The sequence below is a fragment of the Heteronotia binoei genome, chromosome 6 (assembly GCF_032191835.1).
Source record: "Heteronotia binoei isolate CCM8104 ecotype False Entrance Well chromosome 6, APGP_CSIRO_Hbin_v1, whole genome shotgun sequence".
NCBI lineage: Eukaryota > Metazoa > Chordata > Lepidosauria > Squamata > Gekkonidae > Heteronotia > Heteronotia binoei.
In genome coordinates this window covers 132,620,634-132,643,423 of record NC_083228.1, presented here as the reverse complement: position 1 = coordinate 132,643,423, position 22,790 = coordinate 132,620,634, and the positions used below count along the sequence as shown (strand labels likewise).

Genomic DNA, 22,790 nt, shown 5'->3' with positions numbered 1-22,790 from the left:
AAGGAAGGCATTTTGTCACAGACCACCATAAGCGAAGAAGCAAGGCAAACACACATCAGAACCAAAGTGCACACTTTTGGTCTTCCCAGTGTGACACACCGAATCAGTTCCTTTAGAGGGCTTGTTTGTTGACCAATTCTAACCCTCTTTCTCTGCTGCTTATGTCTCACCCCCAGAAATTGTCCGGTTTAGCCATGGAGGGATATAGGGTGATGGAATTAAGAGTTAGCCAGAGTGGAGAACCAGCTTGTTTTGTTGAGGAGCTAAGATTTTCCTGGGTTCATCACTTCATATAAGGCAGGGATTTTTTGTAGAAAAAGCCTAGCAGGGACTCATTTGCATATTAGGACACACACCCTGATGTCACCGTTGTTTCACACAAGGCTTTTTGGGGGAAAAAACCAGCAGGGACTCATTTGCATACTAGGCCACACACCCTGATGCCAAGGCAGCTGGAACTGCATTTCTGTGTGTTCCTGCTAAAAAAAAAGGCCCTGATATAAAGTAATCAGAAATTATGCATATTAAAAACTGAATTGGAGGGGAAAGTGAGGTAAATTTAGAGTTCACCCTCCAAAGCAGCCATTTTCTAATGATACATAACTGGCATCGTTGTTGCTATTATATTGCCTATTCCAGCTAGGCTTGCCAATCCCCAGGTTCCAGTGGGGGTTCTTCCACTTTCCCAGGTTCCTTCCCACCCCCAGTCAGCTGGCCGGCAGGGGGAAGCCTCACCCCCAGAGGACCATGTGCCTTTCCGCCTCTGGAGGCTTCAGTCTCCGAATGAAAGGCTTCCTCTTGGGATGGGGTGTCTGTGTTACTTGGAAGAAGTTGGCAGCTACTCGTGAGTAGAGAGGCCAATCCCTTGCTTCAGAGTAACCAGAAACGGGGTGGGGGGGGAGAGAAACGTCTGTGAGCACTTCATTATTCCATAAGTAGAGATCAATTTTCATAGGGTATAATGGGGAATTGATCTGGAGGTTTCGGGGACTCTGGGGAAGCTGTTTTTTGAGGTAGAGGCATCAAATTTTCAGTATAGTATCTAGTGTCTCTCCCCAAAATACCCCCCAAGTTTCAAAATGATTGGACCAGGGGGTCCAATTCTCTGAGCCCCAAAAGAAAGTGCCCCTATCCTTCATTATTTCCTATGGAAGGAAGGCGTTTAAAAAGGTGTGCTGTCCCTTTAAATGTGATGGCCAGAACTCCCTTGGAGTTCAATTGTCACACCCTTGTTCCTGGCTCCACCCCCAATCTCTCCTGGCTCCACCCCCAAAGCCCCCAGATATTTCTTGAATTGGACTTGGCAACCCTAATTCCAGCACCAGGCCTTGCATACTGCGGGTGGCCATCTGGTTACTTGCCAGTCCAGTCTGTTGGAACAGAATTGCTGTTGGCAGAGGAGCAAAACTGGAAGTATTCAGCCTCTTTGGCTGAACTGAAAGAGCCAATGAACTTGGCTCCCCATGAGGGCATTCTGGAAGCAGGAACCAGTTATGCAACGGCACTCAGAGGAACCACCTCTGTTTCTGTTCATTATTAATCATTCCTTTTCTGTTTGCTCTTCCTAACTAGGAATCAAGGCTGTTGCTTCGGTGATGCAGAAGCCCCAGTTCAATACAACTGGAAGGGCTTTTCTGATGTAAACTTGGCAAAGGGGAAAAGCTCAGGAGCTCTCGCATCCTGCAGGGCAAATGGAGCTGCTACCGGCCTTCGTGCTCTGCACCATTTTGCTCTGCTCCAGTGCCCAAAGTCCACCCTCTGTGGCTTCAGCAGACTGCCATGAGACAGAAAAGGATGCCGGGGTGGCCCTTGACTTGATCAATAAGCACCGCAGGGACGGCTACATCTTCTCCCTGCTGCGGGTTGCGGACGCTCACGTCCAACATGTTGTAAGTATCACGGCTGCCACTGGCTCGAAGGTTGGTACCTCCAGCTTCTCAACTGGCATTGGGTTAGCCCATTTCCAGGCACGGCCTGGAGATCTCCAGGAATTGCAAGTGATCTTCAGGCTACCAAGATCTTGTGGAGAAAATGCCTGCTTTGGAGGGTAGACTCTAAGGCATTATATGCCACTGAGCCCCTTCTGCTCCCCAAACCCCGCCCTCTTTAGGCTCCACCCTGAAATCTCCAAGAGTTTTCTAGCCTGGAGTTGGCAACTTTAACTGGCACTGATCTGCTGACAAAGCAATGATGCTGTTTTGGATCATATTTGAACAGCTCAGATTATTTACCCTATGCAGAGATTTGGTTTATTATTACATTGTATTCTACCTTATTGATCTTATTATTATTTTTTTTATCTCACCCTTCCTGCAAGGAGCTCAGGGTGGCCTACATTTTTCTCTGTTCCCCCCTGTGTAAATCCAAACTGGTAATTGATGAAGTAGAGGAGAGACCACAAAATGAATCCCACTCCCCTTTTCTTCATTCTCATGGAAACAGTATGTACATAATGAGACCACAAGACTGACATCCTGGAAACTGTAGATCTGAACTGAAATTGCGCGCAAAACTGAAAATTGACAAAGTTTCAGTATCTTAATTTTACTTTTACATTTCGTATTTTGCTTCTGAAATTCTGAACATTAAAAAAAGAAGAAGAAAAAATGTGGAATAACCCAGCCAAATGGGAATCCTTTTCAGTCCCACTGGTTTCTTCATTGTCCTGTCAGCATGGCTGGCAAGCCCCTGAAACCGATTAGTTGAATTGGGGTGATATTATAAGATAGGCACACTGTATTCCAACTGCTCAGAGAACAAATGTGCGTGCGCTCTTCAGCTTCTATGAAAAGAGGTCATTGATAGTTTTGTCTGGAATTTCTGATGTGAAAGTTCTGGTGTGAATTCTGAACTGTTGCCACATTTTTCAAATGCATGTGAAATTTCATATCAGTGCTAGTCATACCGCTACCCGTTTCGGTACCACATTATCAGTTAAAACTGTTCGATTGCACAAAATGGAGGGGAAAAGACCCAGGAGCAGGATTTTGTGGGGTTAACTTAAGTCAGGGGTGGAATTCAAGCAGGAGCCCTGTAAGTTCTTGGAGGACTGGTTACATCAGGGGTGTGTGGCCTAATATGCAAAGGAGCTCCTGCTAAAATTCCACCCCTGGCTTAAGTAACTCAGCTTGCTTCTTCATATCTATGGCTATAAAGCAGGGGAGGGGAAGGATTTAGAGATCTCGGTCATGGCAGAGTCCACAGTGCTGGACAAGTCGTGCCATTGGTGTTCATATGCTATTTGGACTGATCAGGAGGGTTTTCAGCAGACCTAGAGGGAATCCTCGCTTGGTTGGCTGATGGCCATGCTGATTCTCAGCGACCCTGATCACACCAAGCATCTTCTATGCAGAAGCAATTCAACATGTTTCATTTCTTTCCCCCCCCCCCAACAGGAAAACGCATCCATCTTTTACTTTATTCTGGATGTGCTGGAAACAGAATGTCCTGTCCTCTCCAGGAAACACTGGGAGACCTGTGAATACGGGCCCTTCTTTGGCACCTCGGCAAGTAGCAATGTCTTCCTTGCTTCTATTCACACATTACTGAGATATTCGGTTAATACAGCAGGGCTTTGCCCCGTTATAGAAGTGCAATGCTGAGTGTAGTAAATACATTGCTCCAAGAAGTGTGTTGCAACAAAGGTAAACTTACTTTTGTTCAAGAAGAAGAAGAAGACGATATTGGATTTATATCCCGCCCTCCACTCCGAAGAGTCTCAGAGCGGCTCACAATCTCCTTTACCTTCCTCCCCCACAACAGACACCCTGTGAGGTGGGTGGGGCTGGAGAGGGCTCTCACAGCAGCTGCCCTTTCAAGGACAACCTCTGCCAGAGCTATGGCTGACCCAAGGCCATTCCAGCAGGTGCAAGTGGAGGAGTGGGGAATCAAACCCGGTTCTCCCAGATAAGAGTCCAAGCACTTAACCACTACACCAAACTGGCTCTCCAGTTCACATTCAAGAAGATCCAGTTCACGTTCAGGTTGCAGTTGAAAGAGGGAGAAAGCCTAATCTTTAGTCCTTCCCCTGAAAGTCCTTCCCCGTCACATATGACCAGCTTGTCCGGCATCCTATGTGTGGGAGTATGAAAGTACTGTCTCTATAGGAGAAACCATCACAGACATGTGTCTCTATGGAAGTCCATGTACAGACAATAGGAGGACAAAGGGCACAGAAAGAGGGGGGTCAGAGGGCAGCTCCCAGGTTAAGACAAAGAGAGGCATCCCATTCAAGGAGATAACATCTAATACACACTTTTAGAGTGATGTAATGCCCCCCTCAATGCCCAGGTATGCTGAGTCAATGATTCCAACACACATAATCATGACCATTTTCTTCTCTGGGGATCAGTGTTTTGCAGCTAAAAACTGTTGTAAAAAACTGAGGCAAACAGCTATGCAGAGCTTTTTTGGGTAGAAAAAGCCCAACAGGAAAGCATTTGCATATTAGGTCACACTCCCTGACATCACCATTGTTTCACACAGGGCTTTGGGGGTAGTAATAATAATAATAATAATAATAATAATAATAATAATAATAATAATAATAATAATAATAATAATAATAATAATAATAATATTTTATTTATATCCCGCCCTCCCCGCCGAAGCAGGCTCAGGGCGGCTAACAACATTTCATACAATACATTATACAATGGATATTAAAACAACATTAATCTTAAAAACATTCTAATTATAAATTAAAATCAACATTTCTGGTGCTATTCTATCAGTGAATATGATGTCAAGTCACTTTGAGCAAGTCCTTCGATCATTCAATCGGCAAAGGCCATCAACTTTCTAGTCCTCGTATACAGACATGTACATAGCAAATTACTCTGGTATCCCTTAGCCAAGGCTGAGGCTCCTAGGACAATGTTTGGAAAAAATAGATAGAAAAAGCCCAGCAGGAACTCATTTGCATTTTAGGCCACACACCCCTGATGCCAAGCCAGCCAGCACTGTGTTCCTTTGCCTTCTTGCTCAAAAAAAAGCCCTGCAGCTATGAATATACAACTTGCCCTTGATGCATTATCTTCGAAGTCATCACAATCAGATCTTCTACAGTTTGACATGAGGAAAATATAGACTTCAGTTGATATTCTGACTCAAGAGTTCCAGGATCAGAGGGCTGCTTCTCCTGTCCCACCAAAGACTTTCAACCGAGGGAGAAAAGAGTAGCTGATATACTTGCACCCCCTTTCCCCTCTCATAAGACAATCAACACACCAAAAAGCAGTTTCGAAATGGGCATCGTTTTGACATAGTTTGGATGCAGTTTAGGGTTGCCTTTCAGTCAGAAAAAGAAATGATGAGGCTAGTTTTTGTTTGCATTCTAGCCAGTTTCCTGAAAAGCAATGGGCAAGGTCAGGGGGTTTTAAGCTCCTTACTTTCAATAAACTTTTGTGCTAAACTCAGTGACCAGATCTGCCAAAAACTGCTGGGCTTCTCTCATAAGTCAGTCCCTGGAACTGGGGCTTTTTTTGTAGCAGGAACTCCTTTGCATATTAGGCCATGCCCCCTGACATAGCCAATCCTCCTGGAGCTTACGGTAGGCCCTGTAAGAAGAGCCTTGTAAACTCTTGGAGAATTGGCTACATCAGGAGTGTGTGGCCTAATATGCAAATGAGTTCCTGCTACAAAAAAGCCCTGCCTAGAACCATTCAGCATTCTGCATGCTATGGGTATGTAGTGCTGTCAAGTTGCCACCCAACTTATGGTACCTCCTCATGGGATTTCAAGGCAAGAGACGTTCAGAGGTGGTTTGCCATTGCCTGCCTCTGCATAGCAACCCCATATTTCCTTGGTGGTCTCTTGTCTAAGTTCTAGTCAGCCAATATCTCTTATTTGAGTATGTCAATACAAAAAATTATTCTGATATACTACTGTAAAAGAGAAATACATTGGTCGTTTTCGCACTTAGCGTTTGCTCCCCTTATTCCGCGGCGCAATTATGTCCGGATCATTTTTCTCGTTTTCGCACATTGCCTCTTTAGTGGAGTCGCTTTCCATGAAGCCCCGGCTCAAATCGTTTTCGCACTAGCATCGACTTGAGTTCGATGCCCTGTCAATCATTTTTTTTTAAAGCGCAAGTCTGGTTGCGTAACTACGTAACAACGTAACAAGAGCGTCACGTGTGCCGCTTCTGCTTATGGATTGGCTGCAGCTGTAGCATCCTCCACAGCCCTTTATGTGTTAACAGAAGCATTCACAGTGGAGAATCTGGATGTCAACTTCCCGCCACTGATGGTGATTGGCGGGTGCTCAGCGCGCTCCGCGGAGTCGTCTGGGTGTCCCCAGTCGCCTCCGCTGGCTGCGTGGACTAACTCTATTTCGCTATAACGAAATGGTTGCGCCATAATGAAATGGTTATGGCGACACACTACACGTTGTTCAAACTGGAGAAAGCTTTTACATTTAAGCCTCCCAGCACTAGTGTGTGTGTGTGGCAGGTTCTTCCCTTCCCAGCCTCGCTCCCTCCCGGGTGGCGAAGCTGGGATTTCCTCCGCGCTCTTCCCCCTCCCCGGCTGGCGCTTGCAGCTGCAACGGCGACCTAACGAACTAACGAAATGGTTGCGCCATAATGAAATGGTTGCGTTATAACGAAATGGTTATGGCGACACACTACACGTTGTTCAAACTGGAGAAAGCTTTTACATTTAAGCCTCCCAGCACTAGTGTGTGTGTGTGTGGCAGGTTCTTCCCTTCCCAGCCTCGCTCCCTCCCGGGTGGCGAAGCTGGGATTTCCTCCGCGCTCTTCCCCCTCCCCGGCTGGCGCTTGCAGCTGCAACGGGGACCTAACGAACTAACGAAATAACGCAACAGCGGAAAAGCAATAATATCGCTATTACGCAAGAAATATGAAGTTTAAAAAAAAATGGCCGTGCGGGCACTTTTGGGAAGCACCGCGAACGGCTGATGATTGGCCAAGGGGGTGGATGGGGTGGGAGGACGGAAAGGGAGAGGGTGACGCCCACAAAGCAGTCGATCCGGCGTGGATGGATTTCCCACAGCAAACTCCACGGAGTGGATCCGGAGTGGATCCAGAGGTTTTCAAAAACTCCGGAAGCAGGTGGATCAAGATACTCCGGCGTGAAACCCCTGCAGCACCGGAGCAAACCACAGCGCCGGAGCAACAGGTGTGAAAACCAGGAAAAGATCCGGAGGTAAATGGGGTGCTACACCGGAGTAAACGCTAGTGCGAAAACGGCCATTGAAATACTGTGGATATATAGTTATACTCAGTGAGAATGGGTTTAGTATAATAATAATAAAATTTTATTTATATCCCGCCCTCCCCGCCTAAGCAGGCTCAGGGCGGCTAACAACATCCATAAAATTATACAATACAATAGTTATACAAGACTTTAAAATCAACATTATCTAAAAACCATTCTAAATTCACATTTAACATAAATTTGACAGTAATAGTGATGTTCCTGGCGCTATTTCTGTCAGTTTACGTGATAGCGAAAATTCCTGAGGCAAAATCATTTTGGCGGATCCATTTGTTCAGCGATCATTAATCAACAATCTGCAAAGGCAAACCTAAAGAGGATGGTCTTGCAGGCCCTGCGGAATTGGTCAAGACTCCTCAGGGCCCGCACCTCTTCCGGGAGCTGGTTCCATAGGCATGGAGCTGTGATGGAGAAGGCCCGTGCGTGGGTGTTCTGCAATTTGGCCTCCTTTGGCCCAGGGATAGTCAGCTTGTTCTTCCCTGCTGACCTCAGTGCTCTCTGGGGCTCGTATGGGGAGAGACGGTCCCTCAGGTAGGCAGGTCCTCGGCCATATAGGGCTTTAAATGTACTGAGATTTAAAAAAAAACCAATATCCCTGTTCAGTCCTGGAGAGGTGTTTTTTTCAAGTTTCATGATACTTTGTAATTCAGCAGTTTCTTTCTCCATTCTGTTCTTGAAGTTCCTTTGCAGTAAAACAGCTACTTTGAGGTCCTTATGCCCTCAGAAACTCTGTGCTAGATCCAACCAAATATATATCTGCTGCTCTTCATTAAGAAGACTCTGGGTGTTCAGTCAGGATCACATTGATTTCCTTTTAACCAATAAGTCCTTACACATACAGGGTTAGTAAAAAAAATAAGCCAATTATTATCCAATAGAAGAAGCATGGATTGTTTTCTTTGGAAATTCAGCTTGGATCACATTCTTGTTCTTTTCCTTCCTCAGGACTTTGGGCGCTGTAATGCTGTTGTCTACATAGATCAAGCACTTCAAGGAGAAAGGCTGTATGGATACAATTGTACTATGAGCCCAGGTATTCTCATCTTGTCCGTGAAGTGTAGGGTTGGAGGTGGGAATCCCCTACCAACAGGCCACGCCCCCCCAGCCATTCATCAGCTTGCCCGCAGAGGGACTTATCTGGAGAAAGAGAAAGTTTGCCCAGACCTCTGGCCAGCATCACACAGGAAGTGATGCCATCATGCTAGCAACATCGAGGCAACGCTATGGTATTTGGGCAAAAACTTTACGACAGAAGCTAGTTTTACCATAGAGTTTTTGCCCAAATACCAGCACTTCACCTGGACATTGCTGGTGTGATAACATCACTTCCTGTGTGATGCTGGCCAGAGGGCTGAAACTTTGTTTATCCAGGTAAGTCCCTCCCATGTTTGCATATTAAATTCTATCTCCATTTTCTGGTATGTTTGCTACTTTTTCCAATTTGGTGTTATCTGCAGATTTAATAAGTAGTCCCTCCGGTCTCTCATCCAAATCAGATATAAAAACATTGAAAAATATGGAGCACCCCACCAGACACCCACCTCCAGTCAGATGAAATGCCATTAACAACTACTCTTAGTGTGGGGTTCTCCAATAGGTTCCGTATTCCCCTAACTATCCTACAATTCAGTCCACATCCCCCCCTCCACATTTACCCATCAGAATACCTGTGCTACGTTGCTGATATAACCATGTGATTTTCACAGTGCCACCAAAATTGTATGAGTGCAAACGATGTCCAGTCAGGATCACAGTCTTGGAAAATGTTCAGCAGTACGGTGCAGAAGCTGAGAGGATCCTGGAACAGTACATTCAGGAGAGCAATGAGACTAAACATTTCAAGGTGGCTCGAGTCACAAAAGCTTTGTTAGGGGTATGTATCAAAGTTACCCTCAAGGATACTTTGCTAGAACTGCACCCAATCCCCTTGGAACAGGGGTAGCCAAACTGTGGCTCTTTCACACATATTGTGTGGCTCTTGAAGCCCCCACTGCCGCATCAGTCGACTTGGAGAAGGCATTTGTCTCTTTAAATCACTTCGCAAAGCCAGCTGGCAGCTTGGCGAATGCACTTAAAGTTAAAGTTGCTTTCTTTCCACCTCTCCCCCCCTCCCCATCTATTTTCCTTCTTTCCCTCAAACATCTGATGTCCGTGTCTTGTGGCTCTCAAACATCCAACATTTGTTCTATGTAGCTCTTGTGTTAAGCAAGTTTGGCCACCCCTGCTCTGGAATATCATGCTACTGGTAATCATTTGCAATTGGATTGGCTTATCCATTGTGAACAAGAAGATATTGGATTTATATCCCGCCCTCCACTCCAAAGAGTCTCAGAGCGGCTCACAGTCTCCTTTACCTTCCTCCCCCACAACAGACACCCTGTGAGGTAGATGAAGATATTGGATTTATATCCCGCCCTCCACTCCAAAGAGTCTCAGAGTGGCTCACAATCTCCTTTACCTTCCTCCCCCACAACAGACACCCTGTGAGGTAGATGAAGATATTGGATTTCTATCCCGCCCTCCACTCCAAAGAGTCTCAGAGGAGCTCACAATCTCCTTTACCTTCCTCCCGCACAACAGACACCCTGTGATTTATATCCCATCCTCCACTCCAAAGAGGCTCAGAGCGGCTCACAATCTCCTTTCCCTTCCTCCCCCACAACAGACACCCTGTGAGGTAGATGAAGATATTGGATTTATATCCCGCCCTCCACTCCAAAGAGTCTCAGAGTGGCTCACAATCTCCTTTACCTTCCTCCCCCACAACAGACACCCTGTGAGGTAGATGAAGATATTGGATTTCTATCCCGCCCTCCACTCCAAAGAGTCTCAGAGGAGCTCACAATCTCCTTTACCTTCCTCCCCCACAACAGACACCCTGTGATTTATATCCCATCCTCCACTCCAAAGAGGCTCAGAGCGGCTCACAATCTCCTTTACCTTCCTCCCCCACAACAGACACCCTGTGAGGTAGATGAAGATATTGGATTTCTATCCCGCCCTCCACTCCAAAGAGTCTCAGAGGAGCTCACAATCTCCTTTACCTTCCTCCCCCACAACAGACACCCTGTGAGGTGGGTGGGGCTGGAGAGGGCTCTCACAGCAGCTGCCCTTTCAAGGACAACCTCTGCCAGAGCTATGGTTGACCCAAGGCCATTCCAGCAGGTGCAAGTGGAGGAGTGGGGAATCAAACCTGGTTCTCCCAGATAAGAGTCCGCACACTTGACCACTACACCAAACTGGCTCTCCAATCCAATTGTGGAATATCCAGTGGTGTGCAATTGCAGCCCAAATAAGCATCATGTTGTTGTTTTTTTTAATTCCTGGAGCCATAGAAAATCCATGGCCCCATTTGTAGGTGACAGGTGATGTATGGTGCTCTGCAAAAAGAGAGAGAGAGAGAGAACGGAGAATAAACTCATTTTACTGTCACTGGTCTTCATGTCACTCTGACCCCCATGATATAGCAGTTTTTTTTAGGGATGCTAGGCTCCTTGTGGGACCGGAGGATCCCCCCTGGAATTACCGGTTGTCTCCAGAAAATGGCTGCTGTGGAGGGTGGAGCCTGTGGCATTGTACCCCACGGAGGTTCCTGGCCTCCCCAGGCTCCATCTCCAAATATCCAGGAGGTTCCCAACCCGGATCTGGCAACCCTACCCCCCGTCCCCTGTTGGTAGTCAAGGGAGGCCTGGAAACCCTAAATCATAAGGTACCCAGATATTGGAGCTAGATTTTAGTCTAGTGGCACTTTAGAGACCAACAAAATTTTCAGGGTATGCATCTGGAGAAGGGATCTTTGACTCTCGAAAGCTCAAATCCCGTGATGGACTGCGCTAACTGTGCTCTGGTTATCCTTTTCCCATGAGTATACTTTTCCCCAAACCTGCTTTGCTGTGATCTTTTCTGGGAAGAGCACATCCCAAGCTTGTTTTCACATCACCTGGACAGGAAGGTGTCCACCTTCTAAGGTCTCACCTGCATCAGCACCATCTTTCTCTCATCAATCCCCAATGACTGTGGTTTCCCAGCTGCACCATCAAAAGGCTTTGTTAAAAAAAAAAATCTGTGATCACTCTAGTGTGTTATAACACTATTATGACCTTATAACAGGGTTCTAACTCTTTACCAATCACCAACTTTATACAAGACTTCAAAAAGTACTTTGATTGTATAGCAAGGGGTAAAAATGCAGGAAAAATAGTGGCTGATGGTGGAAAGTGCCCAGGAAATTTATTTGTGGAAGTTCTGCTGCTGATGAAAATGCAAAACAGAGAACCCTCATCAATATGATCTGAATTACCCTTATGGTGGGCGCTTTCCTAAGTTACATGGGAGCTGACCACTAAGAAAGAGTTTTTGGTGGTGACAACTAAACCATAGTGGGAATATGTAAAGAGGCTCTTGCTCCAGTTAGTGAGGTGGGTGGGGCTGGAGAGGGCTCTCACAGCAGCTGCCCTTTCAAGGACAACCTCTGCCAGAGCTATGGCTGACCCAAGGCCATGCTAGCAGGTGCATGTGGAGGAGTGGGGAATCAAACCCGGTTCTCCCAGATAAGAGTCTGCACACTTAACCACTCACCAAACTGGCTTTGGAGGGTGGACTCTATGGCTTTATGCCCCACTGAGGTCCCTTCTCTCTGCAGACCCTGCCCTCCCCTGGCTCCACCCCCAAATTACCAGGAATTTCCTACCTTGGAGATGGCAACTCATTCAGCTTTGCAGCCTATGGTTCCAGAGACAAATGTGACTCAGTACAGAATCAAATCTTGCACTTTTGAAAAAGAAAATGAAGGCTTGGTATTTAGGTCTACTTGGGGGGGGGGTAGGTGAGAGGCTCCCATAGCTGCCAACACCAGGTTGGAAAATTCTGGGAGGTTTGGGGGTGGAGCCTGGAGAAGGTGGGGTTTGGGGAAGGAAGGGAGCTCACCAAGGATGTGATGCCCTGGACCAGGGGGTGTCAGACTCGTTTGTTATGAGGGCTGGATCTGACATAAACACGACCTTGTCGGGCCAGGCCATGTATCTCTCCTCCTCCCTTCCCCCACAAGGGAGGAGCCTCAGCCAATGGAGAAAATCGAGGTTTTGCTCTGTAACTCCTGCGCGATTGAGCAAGCCTGGCAAAGCAAGTCGTGATGCAGAAGGAAGCAAGAGAAAGGAGAAGGAAGCAGATGACAGCCAGTTGCTCAGGGATCTGATTCAGCCCCCGGCCGCATGTTTGCCCCCCCTTGTCCTAGACTGCACCCTCCAAAGCAGCTGTTTTCACTGGGAGACTGATGTGTTCCTTGGAGATCAACTGTAATTTTGGGAAGTCTAAAATCCTCACCTGGAAGTTGAAAACCCAGCCGTAGGCTGCAGGCCAAACTTAGTCTTCTCTTGCTCTTAACAATGCCAGTGGAAGCCCCACCGATTCCCAGAATCAGATTAAACTTTGGACAGCTACTAAATCAATCCTTTAAAAAAAAGAAGAAGAAGAATCGATTGTGCATTGGTTTGTGGAGAGGCAGCTCAGCTCTCACTAATCGCCTCCCTTTTTATAAGCCATTGCATCCTTGAGCTTTTAAAGCGGCTATTAAGCAGAAAGTAATCAGAGGAACTTTCTTCCTCCATTAATCTCCAAGGACGGGGGCCTAAGGAGGGTGACCACCCTCCAAAGCAGCCATTTTCTCCAGCGGAACTGACCCCAGGTCTAGAGATTGTAATACCAGCTGACTTCTAGGCACTTGGTATTTTTCACACCGTAAGGCGCTCCGGACCATAGGACGCACCTTCCTCCTGGGGGGCGATCCGCTGCCTCCGCCTCCGATCCCGGCGCTTCCCCCGCGCCTGCCTGCCTGCCTGGCCCCAGCTTCTTCCGGCAAGTGCTGGGATCGCTCCACGCTGCCCCCACCGCAAACCCAGCGCTTTGCGAGCGCCGGCTGTGGAGAGGGCAGCCTCCTTCCTCCGTGCCTGTCAGCCTGGCTCCATCTCTGATGCTTACAGCAAGCGCCGGGATCAGAGTGCAGAGGGAGCGATCCTGGCGCTCGCTGTAAGCGTCGGAGCTGGAGCCAGGCAGACAGGCACAGAGGAAGCACCTGCCCCCTCCGCAGCCAGCGCTCGCAAAGCGCTGGGTTTGCGGTGGGGGCAGCGTGGAGCGATCCCAGCGCTTGCTGGAAGAAGCTGGAGCCAGGCAGGCAGGCGCGGGGGAAGCGCCGGGATCAGAGGCGGAGGCAGCGGATCCCCCCCCCCAAGAAGGTACGTACCTTCGCTCCATAAGACGCACACACTTTTCCCCCCTCTTTTTTTGGAGGAAAAAGTGCGTCTTGTGGTGTGAAGAATACGGTACCCAATCCAGCATGGTGTAGTGGTTATGACCGCTTGACTCCGATCTGGAGAACTGGCTTCGATTCCCCACTCCACATGAAGCCTTCTGGGTGACCTTGGGTCAGCCCCACCCACCTCACAGGGTGCCTGTTGTGGGGAGGAGAAGGGAAGGAGATTGTAAGCCGCTTTGAGACCCCTTAAGGTAGAGGAAAGCAGGGCACCTGGAGACTGCAAGCTTACAAGTGGGAGACTGAGGGGAGCACATGGGTGCAATCTTCAACAACGACATGATAACAACGACTTCCAGGAAAAATCCAGAAGTGATGTCACGCTTCTCTAGGAATAATCAGAAACTCTATGGTAAAACAATAGCATCTTTAATGATTCCTAGAGAGGCTGGCGCATCTTTAGTGATTCCTAGAGAGGCTGGCATTGCTTCTGGGTTTTTCGTAGAACTGATAGCATACGTTGCCAATGGCTGCCCATCCAATGCTGTACCATATATTTTCTGCAATTCCTAAGGACATCTGATGGTTATTTTCATTGTTTTTCTCCTGCAGCCTCTCAGAGAAGCAGAGAGAAGCAGGAGGTGTGGGGGGGATCTCCCACCGCTGCTGGAGAACTTGTAACCTTACTGTACAGTAATAGGCACAGGTATCAGCCAAGAAAGCCTGGTTGTTTTTAATCAGTTCTTCCCTTCTGTCTCGTTTAAATCCGTTCAATGCAGGTAGCAGATCGTACTACATATTATGTAGAATTTACCATAAAGGAGACCACATGCTCTAAGAACAAGCTGCCGTCATCGGTGTCTGGATGCAAATTTCTTCCTGATCGAGAAGCGGTAAGTACAGAGCTGAAGAAGGTGTAGTGAATATGAAACTGAAAATACAAAATGACCCAGGGAATGACAAGGAGCAAGTTTTGGGGAAGTTAAATTATAGTCTCTCTCTGCAGCTTTAACTAGATACGCTTTGTGCGTTTTGGACTCTCTGCTTAGCTGTTGGAATTCGACAGGATGACAAATGTGGTTTTATCAAGATCCCATCTCTTTTTTTAAAAGGCTGATGACACAGGAAGAAACCTGGTTTCCAATAGCAAAACCAAGGAAAAGGTTGGAGGGTTAAGAGTTAAAATCGCTTTCCCTTCACTGCCCCAAGGCAAATTGAGGCTGCTTCATATGACTGCAGTTGCATATTATGGACAAAACACAGGGCCATAGCCAACAGGGGGCTTTGGGGGAAATGCCCCCTCTAGAATGTGCAGCACCCCCACCCAATCTTCAGGATTCACAATCTTTAGGATTTAGTTCTATAGGGATTGCCGCCTCATATGTCCCCCTGGTGGCTACAGCCCTGAAAAAAACATATTTGTCTGATTTGTTTGAGCTTTGAGAGCCACTGAGTTGTCAACCTGGGTTCAGATCCTCACTTCATCATGAAATTTGCTGAGTGATGCTATTGCTCAGCCTTGTCCAACTCCAAGGTAATGTTTTTTTTTTTGTAGCAGGAACTCCTTTGCATATTAGGCTACACCTTCCTGATGTAGCCAACCCTCCAAGAGTTTACAAGGTTTTTCTTACAGGGCCTACTGTAAGCTCTTGGAGGATTGGGTACATCAGAGGGGTATAGCCTAATATGCAAAGGAGTTCCTGCTACAAAAAAAAAGCCAAGTCAAGTTCTTTATTCACAGTCATCCAACCAGCTTAAAAGTACAAAACAAAACAGAAAAACAGAAACAAACCCATCACCTCATACACAAAATTCCTGACTCCTACTTCTACACATGTTATTAAAACTGTAAGCTCCTGGAGGATTGGGTACATCAGAGGGGTATAGCCTAATATGCAAAGGAGTTCCTGCTACAAAAAAAAAGCCCTGTCCACCTCATAGGATTGTTGTCAAGTTAAACATGCGCGGATGATGTATGCCATCCTAATCTTTACAGAACGGTAAATATATAAAAGTACCGTCATTTCAGAACAGAGTCCGGAAGCAATATGATGAGTAAATTTGTTCTAGCACATTGATTGCTTTTACACAAAGATTTATGGTACAAGGTCCCTTTTTGGACAGAAAGGCACACATTCATTACCTGGTCTTGGAGAACTCTTTTTTTTTATTAAACACAAGTCTTAATTCTCATAAAGGAAATTACGGAAAGGAACTGACTCGGGTTAAGGATGTTTGGCCATGGATTACTGTCAATCTAGACATTCAGAGCTTTAAAAAGTTAAGAAGGGAGTTAATAAAAAAGAGGGGGGGAACGTCTCAGAATACCACCACAGGGACTTCTGCCTTCCCCTCCCCCCACCAGCTGTTTTCTCATGCTGAAACACCAGGGCTTTTCTGGTAGAAAAAGCTCAGCAGGAACTCATTTGAATATTAAGCTGCACTTCCTCACATCACCATTGTTTCGGAAACACCATGGGGAAATAACTCTTCATCTCTGCTTCAGCTCCGCAAAAAGTACTGAAGTGACAAGGTGGGAGCGCTCCAAGCCTAGGATCTCCTTTATTTCTAATAAAGCAATTCCCCTCAGCTGCTGTGGGGAACCCAAGATGGATCCCAAATAGGAAGTTTGGCCCTTCATAGCTGGGCCTGGACAGTCAAGTTTCCCTCAGTCTCTAGTAAAGTGTGATAAATAGGAGAAGCGGTACTGGAAGGAAGACTCAGAAGTGGCTGGAGGCGGGGCTTTTTTGAGCAGGAACGCATAGGAACGCAGTTCCGGTTGGCTTGGTGTCAGGGGGTGTTACTTAGTATATAAATAAAATAGGAGTCAATTGCATCTGTGATGGAACCGGCCCGATTCTGCCTTCAGACCCGGTCCCATCAGCTCCCTATTGAGTCGCCAACTCCTGGAGGGAGCTATTTCTCCTCCTGCCCCTTGGGCTCGCTGCCACCACCTGCTCAGTCTAGGGGTTCAGATTGAGAGGAACAGGACTCCCAATCCCCCTCTCCAGCTATGAGGCCAGGCCTCAAGGTCCTCTGCCACCCTGTACTTGGGTATCACAGAGACCTCAGCACTTCTTTGGGGCACCCCTGGAGGATTGGCACCTTATCCAACTGCATGCCTTCCCCCTTCCCCGGGGCCCCCTTTATAAAGCAGCGTGGTCTAAGGTGGTTGGGGATCTATGTGGTACAGAGTTTGACTGCCAGCATTCAAAACAGAAAAAAATATTTATTTACAAGAGAAAAAGAAAGGGAAAGAAAAACAAAACAAAAACAGTTGCATATAAAAAGTTAGCACAGCACCCACACAGCAAACAGCATGACGAAGGAAAGGTGTTATAAACGCATCCTACTGTCCCTGGTCTAAACTTGCCCCGCCTTGGGGATGACTTACTTGGTCTGACTGCCTAGGGGCCTCACAGGCAGGAGCCCCCATGCTCACCACATGCTCCCTTGAGCGCCAGTTGCAAAACTGCCTTCTCTTCCTGCTAACTCCAATACAAAGAACAAAAGGACTTCCTGCCTCTCTAGGAGACTTTCCCCCTAGAGTTGTTGGTTTGGCTCTGGAAGGGAGGGGGGGGTTGGAGGGAGGCTAGGCCAAAGCCTGCTTAGGAGTTAATGATCCCTCACAATGAAGCACCAACATTGACTAAGATGGCGTTTCTCCACAGCATCTTTAAGACCAACTTAGTTCTGTTCAGAACGTAAGCTTTCGTGTGCATGCGCACGAAAGCTCACGTTCTGAAGAAACCTAATTTGGTCTTAAAGGTGCAATCAACTCCTATTTTGTTCTACTACTTCAGACCAACACAGCTGCCTATTTGGATCTTAGTATATAAATGAATTTCTGATGGGCTTTTTCTACAGAAAAGCCCTGTGTGAAACAATGGTGATGTATGGGGGTGTGGCCTAATACGCAAATAAGTTCCTACTGGGGTTTTTCTACCAAAAAAGCCCTGGCATGGGCAGAGTTGGAGAGGAACATTTGGTAGGAGGCTGCAGTCTCTGATCCTGACCCGGGGCTTTTTTTGTAGCAGGAGCTCCTTTGCATATTAAGCCACACACCCCCTGATGTAGCCAATCCTCCTGGAGCTTACCATAAGCCCTGTAAGAAGAGCCCCGTAAGCTCCAGGAGGATTGGCTACCTCAGGGGGTGTGGCCTAATATGCAAAGGAGTTCCTACTACAAGAAAAGCCGTGTCCTGACTAGGGCTGCCAAGCTCCCAGGTGAGGCAGTGGTTCTCCCACTCCTTCCAACATCACCGGCACAATGACATCACTTGCAAGTGACATCATGGCAATGTTGTGCGCCGGCCGCTCTAGGAGCTTCCAGGAAAACTCTGGTTTTCTCAAACACTCTAGAAATTTGGGAGGGAAACTATAGAGTTTCCCTCCCAAATTGCTAGAGCATCCAGGGAAACCATAGAGTTTTCCCAGAAGCTCCTAGACCAGCTGGCATGTGATGTCACTGGCACGATGATGTCACTTGCAAGTGATGTCATCGCATCATGCACACAGTGTGTGAGAGAAAAGTCCCCCACCAGAGGCCACAGGGGACTTGGCAACCCTAGTCCTGACCTAAATTAAGCCCTGGGGTGTGAGCACCGGGGTGGGAAAAGAAAGTTTGGGGAGGAGGAGTCTGTGTGTTTTAAAGGTCTTGGCCCTTAAAAAAGTGTAATTTGTCTTTTGAAGTATCAAACACCACCTCCCTTCCCACAGATACAGTTGCTGCCTCAGTCCCCCAATCCGTAAAATGGGCAGAGTCTGTGCCTCACAGGGGGTTTGCAAAGATTTGTGGAGAACGGGGTGACACAGACACATGTCTCAAGTGTGTCTCCCAATGAAGAACACCTTTGATTTTTCAAAGCTTTCCCACTCCCTAAGTCCCTCCTTCTGCCCTCACAAACCATCCCCCGGCATCAGAGCATCATTCAATGCAAGCAAACAAATACGTTTTCTTTCCCCGGACAGCACACTGGATTCTGCATAGGGAAAGTGCTTAACGGCACAAAAGACCTTGACGGCGTTGAAGTAGAGTCCTGTGAAATCTACGAAAGCCAGGTAAGTGGGCCATTTGCTGTGATTCATGGCATTGCTCGTCTAGAAGGCAGATGCATTTTAAACTGGGTTCTGGAAGACGGCAGGAACCTGCATTATAGTATACAAGGGGCGGCCCCAAAAAACTCCCAGGGGGGGTATCCCATCTCTCTTCCTGCCCCCATTGCTGATCCAGCCCAACCACCAGAGGTTGGAGCCAACTGAGAGCAGCAGAGACTAGGAGCTGTGGTCTTGGTAGCAGCCACGGCCATTTCTGAACAGCTACGTGTTTGCCGCTGCCGCAGCCTGGAACATCTCCCAGCATCTGTAGCCATCTGACATCAGCGTTCCTACCTGTGGTTTAAATTCCCCTTCGATTTCTTGGATCTCCAGGCACAGCTCTCTTGTTCTTCCCTTTCTTTTCTTTTTTTGTTCTCTTCTATTTTTTTAAAAGCTATTTCTTCTATTTCCTTAAGAGCTCGTTTGGTGTAGTGGTTAAGAGCAACAAACTCTAATCTGGAGAACCGAGTTTGATTCTCCACTCCTCCATATGCAGCCAGCTGGGTGACCTTGAGTCAGTCGCAGTTCTCTCAGAGTTGTTCTCTCAAGAGCAGTTCTCTCAGAGCTCTCTCAGCCCCGCCTGCCTCACAGGGTGTCTGCTGTGGGGAGAGGAAGGGAAGGAGACAGTAAGCAGTTCTGAGACTTCAAGTGAAGGGCAGGGCATAAATCCAGTCTCTTTCTTTACACAAGTTATTATAATAGTTCTCAATTTGTCTCTATGTGCCAGTCACTGGAAATGCTGCATTTGGACTTCTGATTCTATTTCTGCCACCTTTTATAATAATAATATTTAATTTGTATCCCACCCTCCCCGCCGAACCAAGACTTTTGCTTCTTGTCTTCCTTTAGCAATTTTAAGAGTTTCTTCAGTCGTCCGTCAAGGCTTTTTATTTCTTTCGACTACAGGAATATTCTTTGTGCATTCTTCCTTGATGAGCTCTTTGGTTTCAACTCCCCGTTTGTCTTGTTCTCTTGAACTTAGTAATGTAAATCTGTTCTGTACACTTCAGAAATGTTGTTCAGATTGCATTTTGGCATGACACATGTTTTGGGTCTTAGATCTAAATTTAGATTTATAGCTACAAATAAAAGACAGCTATCTGTGGAGAAATTTCTAAATAACACATTTGTTTCTTCCTCATTTTCCTCCAGCTTGGTGTAGTGGTGAAGTGTGTGGGCTCTTATCAGGGAGAACTGGGTTTGATTCCTCACTCCTCCACTTGCAGCTGCTGGAATGGCCTTGGGTCAGCCATAGCTCTCGCAGGGTTGTCCTTGAAAGGGCAGCTTCTGGGAGAGCTCTCTCAGCCCCACCTACTTCACAGGGTGTCTGTTGCGGGGGACGAAGGTAAAGAAGATTGTGGGCCGCTCTGAGACTCGGAGTGGAGAGCAGGATATAAATCCGATATCATCTTCTTCTTCGTGACGCATGCATATTTCAATGGTGTTTCTCTTCTTGGCAGCTCGGGAGACACCCCATCCACGGTCACCCCCACAATGATACTGGAGAATCCCATCCCTACTGCAACGTTTGTGGGCACAGAGGCCGAGACCATTGGCACAGACGTCATCACCATCATCATCCTGACCACCATCGTCCATGTTCTCCTCACCACCACCATCATCGTCCTCCCCACAATGATACCGGAGAACGCCATCCCCCCAGCAACGTTTCTGAGCACAAATGCCACCACCCATGGCACATCCATCATCATCATCCTGACGACCCTCGTCCATGTCGTCCTCACCACCACCACCACCACCACCACCACAGCCACCATTCTCCTCCTCCACGCCAGCACCATCATTGTCCCGACTGTCCCCATCATCATCCTCCCTACGGTCATCACAGAGATAGGCACAGCCACGGCCATCATCCCTGCGGCTCTGCAGGGCCCGTCGATCGTTCTAATTCCTCCAAAGAGAGCCAAGAAAAAGTCTATCCGGACATTCCTCCTCCCCCTGGACGCTATTACCCTCCTCCCCCACCAGGTGGCCCACACCACTTTCCCCCTAGTAAATTTCCCCCACCACCAGCCGGGCCCCCACCTCCCCCTCATCGTCACCACCATCCAGAAGGACCCGATTTCCGTCCACCGCCGCGATCCCCCTGTGGCCGCCGGCACGGCCACCACCACGAACACCGGTGGAACGACACTTTGCACAAAAACAGAGAAAACACTTCCTCAAAAGACCATGAGTCGTTCCAGTCCCCCCATTCTTTCCTTGAAGTTGAGGTTGCTTCGGTCTATCGCGTTCCGTTGGCGAGCGAACGTGATGTTCTCCAGGCTCCCGGTGCAGATTTCATTTTCCCTTCACACGACAAATATGAGAAAGCAGTTGCTCGGCCTTTTCCACTCACCCCTTCGGATTCGGAATCGTGTCCAGGAAAGCCCACCATTGATCCGCCCTTTGACCTTCTGTCTTTGTATCCCCCTCCCCTTACCCGTTGAACGCATTTCCATTCAATGATAGCATTTAAAATTACAAACGTGTAGCTTAATTGACCTCAGCAATGTGGTGTTACTGTTTCTGAGCTACAGTCCGGAAAATAAAAATACCCGTGTGCCAAACCCCGCCCCCCATGACTGCCTTCATTTCTGGATACAGAGAAAGGTGGAGATGTCATGGGAAGAAATTCCTGGACAACAGTTTCCACAGTTTGGTGTAGTGGTGAAGTGTACGGACTCTTATCTGGGAGAACCGGGTTTGATTCCCCACTCCTCCGCTTGCAGCTGCTGGAATGGACTTGGGTTAGCTACAGCTCTCACAAGAGTTGTCCTTGAAAGGGCAGCTGCTGTGAGAGCCCTCTCAGTCCCACCCACCTCACAGGGTGTCTGTTGTGGGGGGGAGAAGATAGAGGAGATTGTAAGCTTCTCTGAGTCTCTGATTCAGAGAGAATGGCGGGGTATAAATCTACAGACTTCTTCTTCACAGTGTGATCCTTCTTGCCTTTCTTGCCAAACGTGTAACTATATGAAGCTGCCTTATACTGAATGAGACCCTCAGTCCACCAAAATCAGTACTGTCTGCTCAGATTGTCAATAGCTTTTCAGCATCTCAGGCAAAGGTCTTTCTCATAATCTACTGCCATATCCTTTAACTGGAGATGCCAGGGATTGAACCTGGGACCTTCTGTATGCCAAGCAGATTCTCTATCACTGAGCCACAGTCTCAGACCGGGGTGGAATTCTAGCAGGAGCTCCTTTGCATATGAGGCCACACACCCCTGGATGTAGCCAATCCTTCAAGAGCTTACAAAAAAGAGCCTTGTAAGCTCTAGGAGGATTGGCTACATCAGGGGTGTGTGGCCTAATATGCAAAGGAGCTCCTGCTCTGTATAGTCTGGGTCAGACAATACACAGTCACCAAGATCAATTCTAAAAATGTCTTCCTTCCATCCTCGGGAGCGATTTCCTTTCGTTCAGTGCTTCTGGAGTATCAGTTTTAAAACCACTGAATGGTTAATACGGTAACTTAACTCCAGAGTCAATATAAGGTAGCTACAGTAGTGTTTAAAAATAAGTGTTGGCTGTGCTAGGGTCATTTAGAGATGCACTGCTTAATTTTTCCCTTACTCAAACACCATGCTTGACCTCTGCCCCTTCCCTTTACCACTCTTTAGGAAGCAGGACTGAACTAGGCATGGTGTGTTTGCAGAGATCAGGCTTCTAACATTAAAAATGTAAGGAAGTTGAACAGGCAAAAAGAGTAACATAAGAGAAGCCATGTTGGATCAGGCCAATGGCCCATCCAGTGCAACACTCTGTGTCACACAGTGGCCAAAAAAATTATATATATATACACACACACTGTGGCTAATACCCACTGATGGACCTCTGCTCCATATTTTTATCTAACCCCCTCTTGAATCTGGCTAGGCTTGTAGCCGCCACCACCTCCTGTGGCAGTGAATTCCACATGTTAATCACCCTTTGGGTGAAGAAGTGGCCAAAAAAACCCCAAGTGCCATCAGGAGGTCCATCAGTGGGGCCACTGGGATAGGCTACTATCTCTTAAACTTACAGCATTACAAATCCCTCTGTTACCTCACTTTTCAGAGTCGGAGACTATTCCCCAATCTCAAGATGGAGTCCCTTTTCAAAGCTCCAGACCTTTAAGGCTTGGGCAGAAAAGAACCCAAGAGATAAAAAAGCACAGGAGACTTCTCATGTGTCCTGAGATTTTATACTGTTCCCTTGGGGGTCTGTC

General features: G+C 47.4%; 1 protein-coding gene across 1 annotated transcript; it reads left to right on the top strand.

Annotated features, from left to right (window-relative positions):
- Window positions 1–1,524: 1,524 nt before the first annotated feature.
- HRG (histidine rich glycoprotein) lies at window positions 1,525–21,151 on the top strand. The gene is made up of 7 exons (XM_060242592.1): window positions 1,525–1,889; window positions 3,396–3,506; window positions 8,184–8,271; window positions 8,945–9,111; window positions 14,265–14,378; window positions 18,456–18,545; window positions 20,042–21,151. The coding sequence occupies exons 1-7, from the start codon at window positions 1,692–1,694 to the stop codon at window positions 21,029–21,031; spliced, it is 1,758 nt and encodes a 585-aa protein (XP_060098575.1). The 5' UTR covers window positions 1,525–1,691; the 3' UTR covers window positions 21,032–21,151.
- The last annotated feature ends 1,639 nt before the right edge of the window (window positions 21,152–22,790 follow it).

What these genes read in the sequence shown, in the direction of transcription:
- HRG (XM_060242592.1), top strand. Translation starts at nt 1,692, where the DNA reads ATGGAGCTGCTACCGGCCTTCGTGCTCTGCACCATTTTGCTCTGCTCC. An exon ending in ACGCTCACGTCCAACATGTT is followed by an intron (nt 1,890 to 3,395) that starts GTAAGTATCACG and finishes CCCCCCCAACAG; the next exon opens with GAAAACGCATCCATCTTTTA. An exon ending in TCACAAAAGCTTTGTTAGGG is followed by an intron (nt 9,112 to 14,264) that starts GTATGTATCAAA and finishes CGTTCAATGCAG; the next exon opens with GTAGCAGATCGTACTACATA.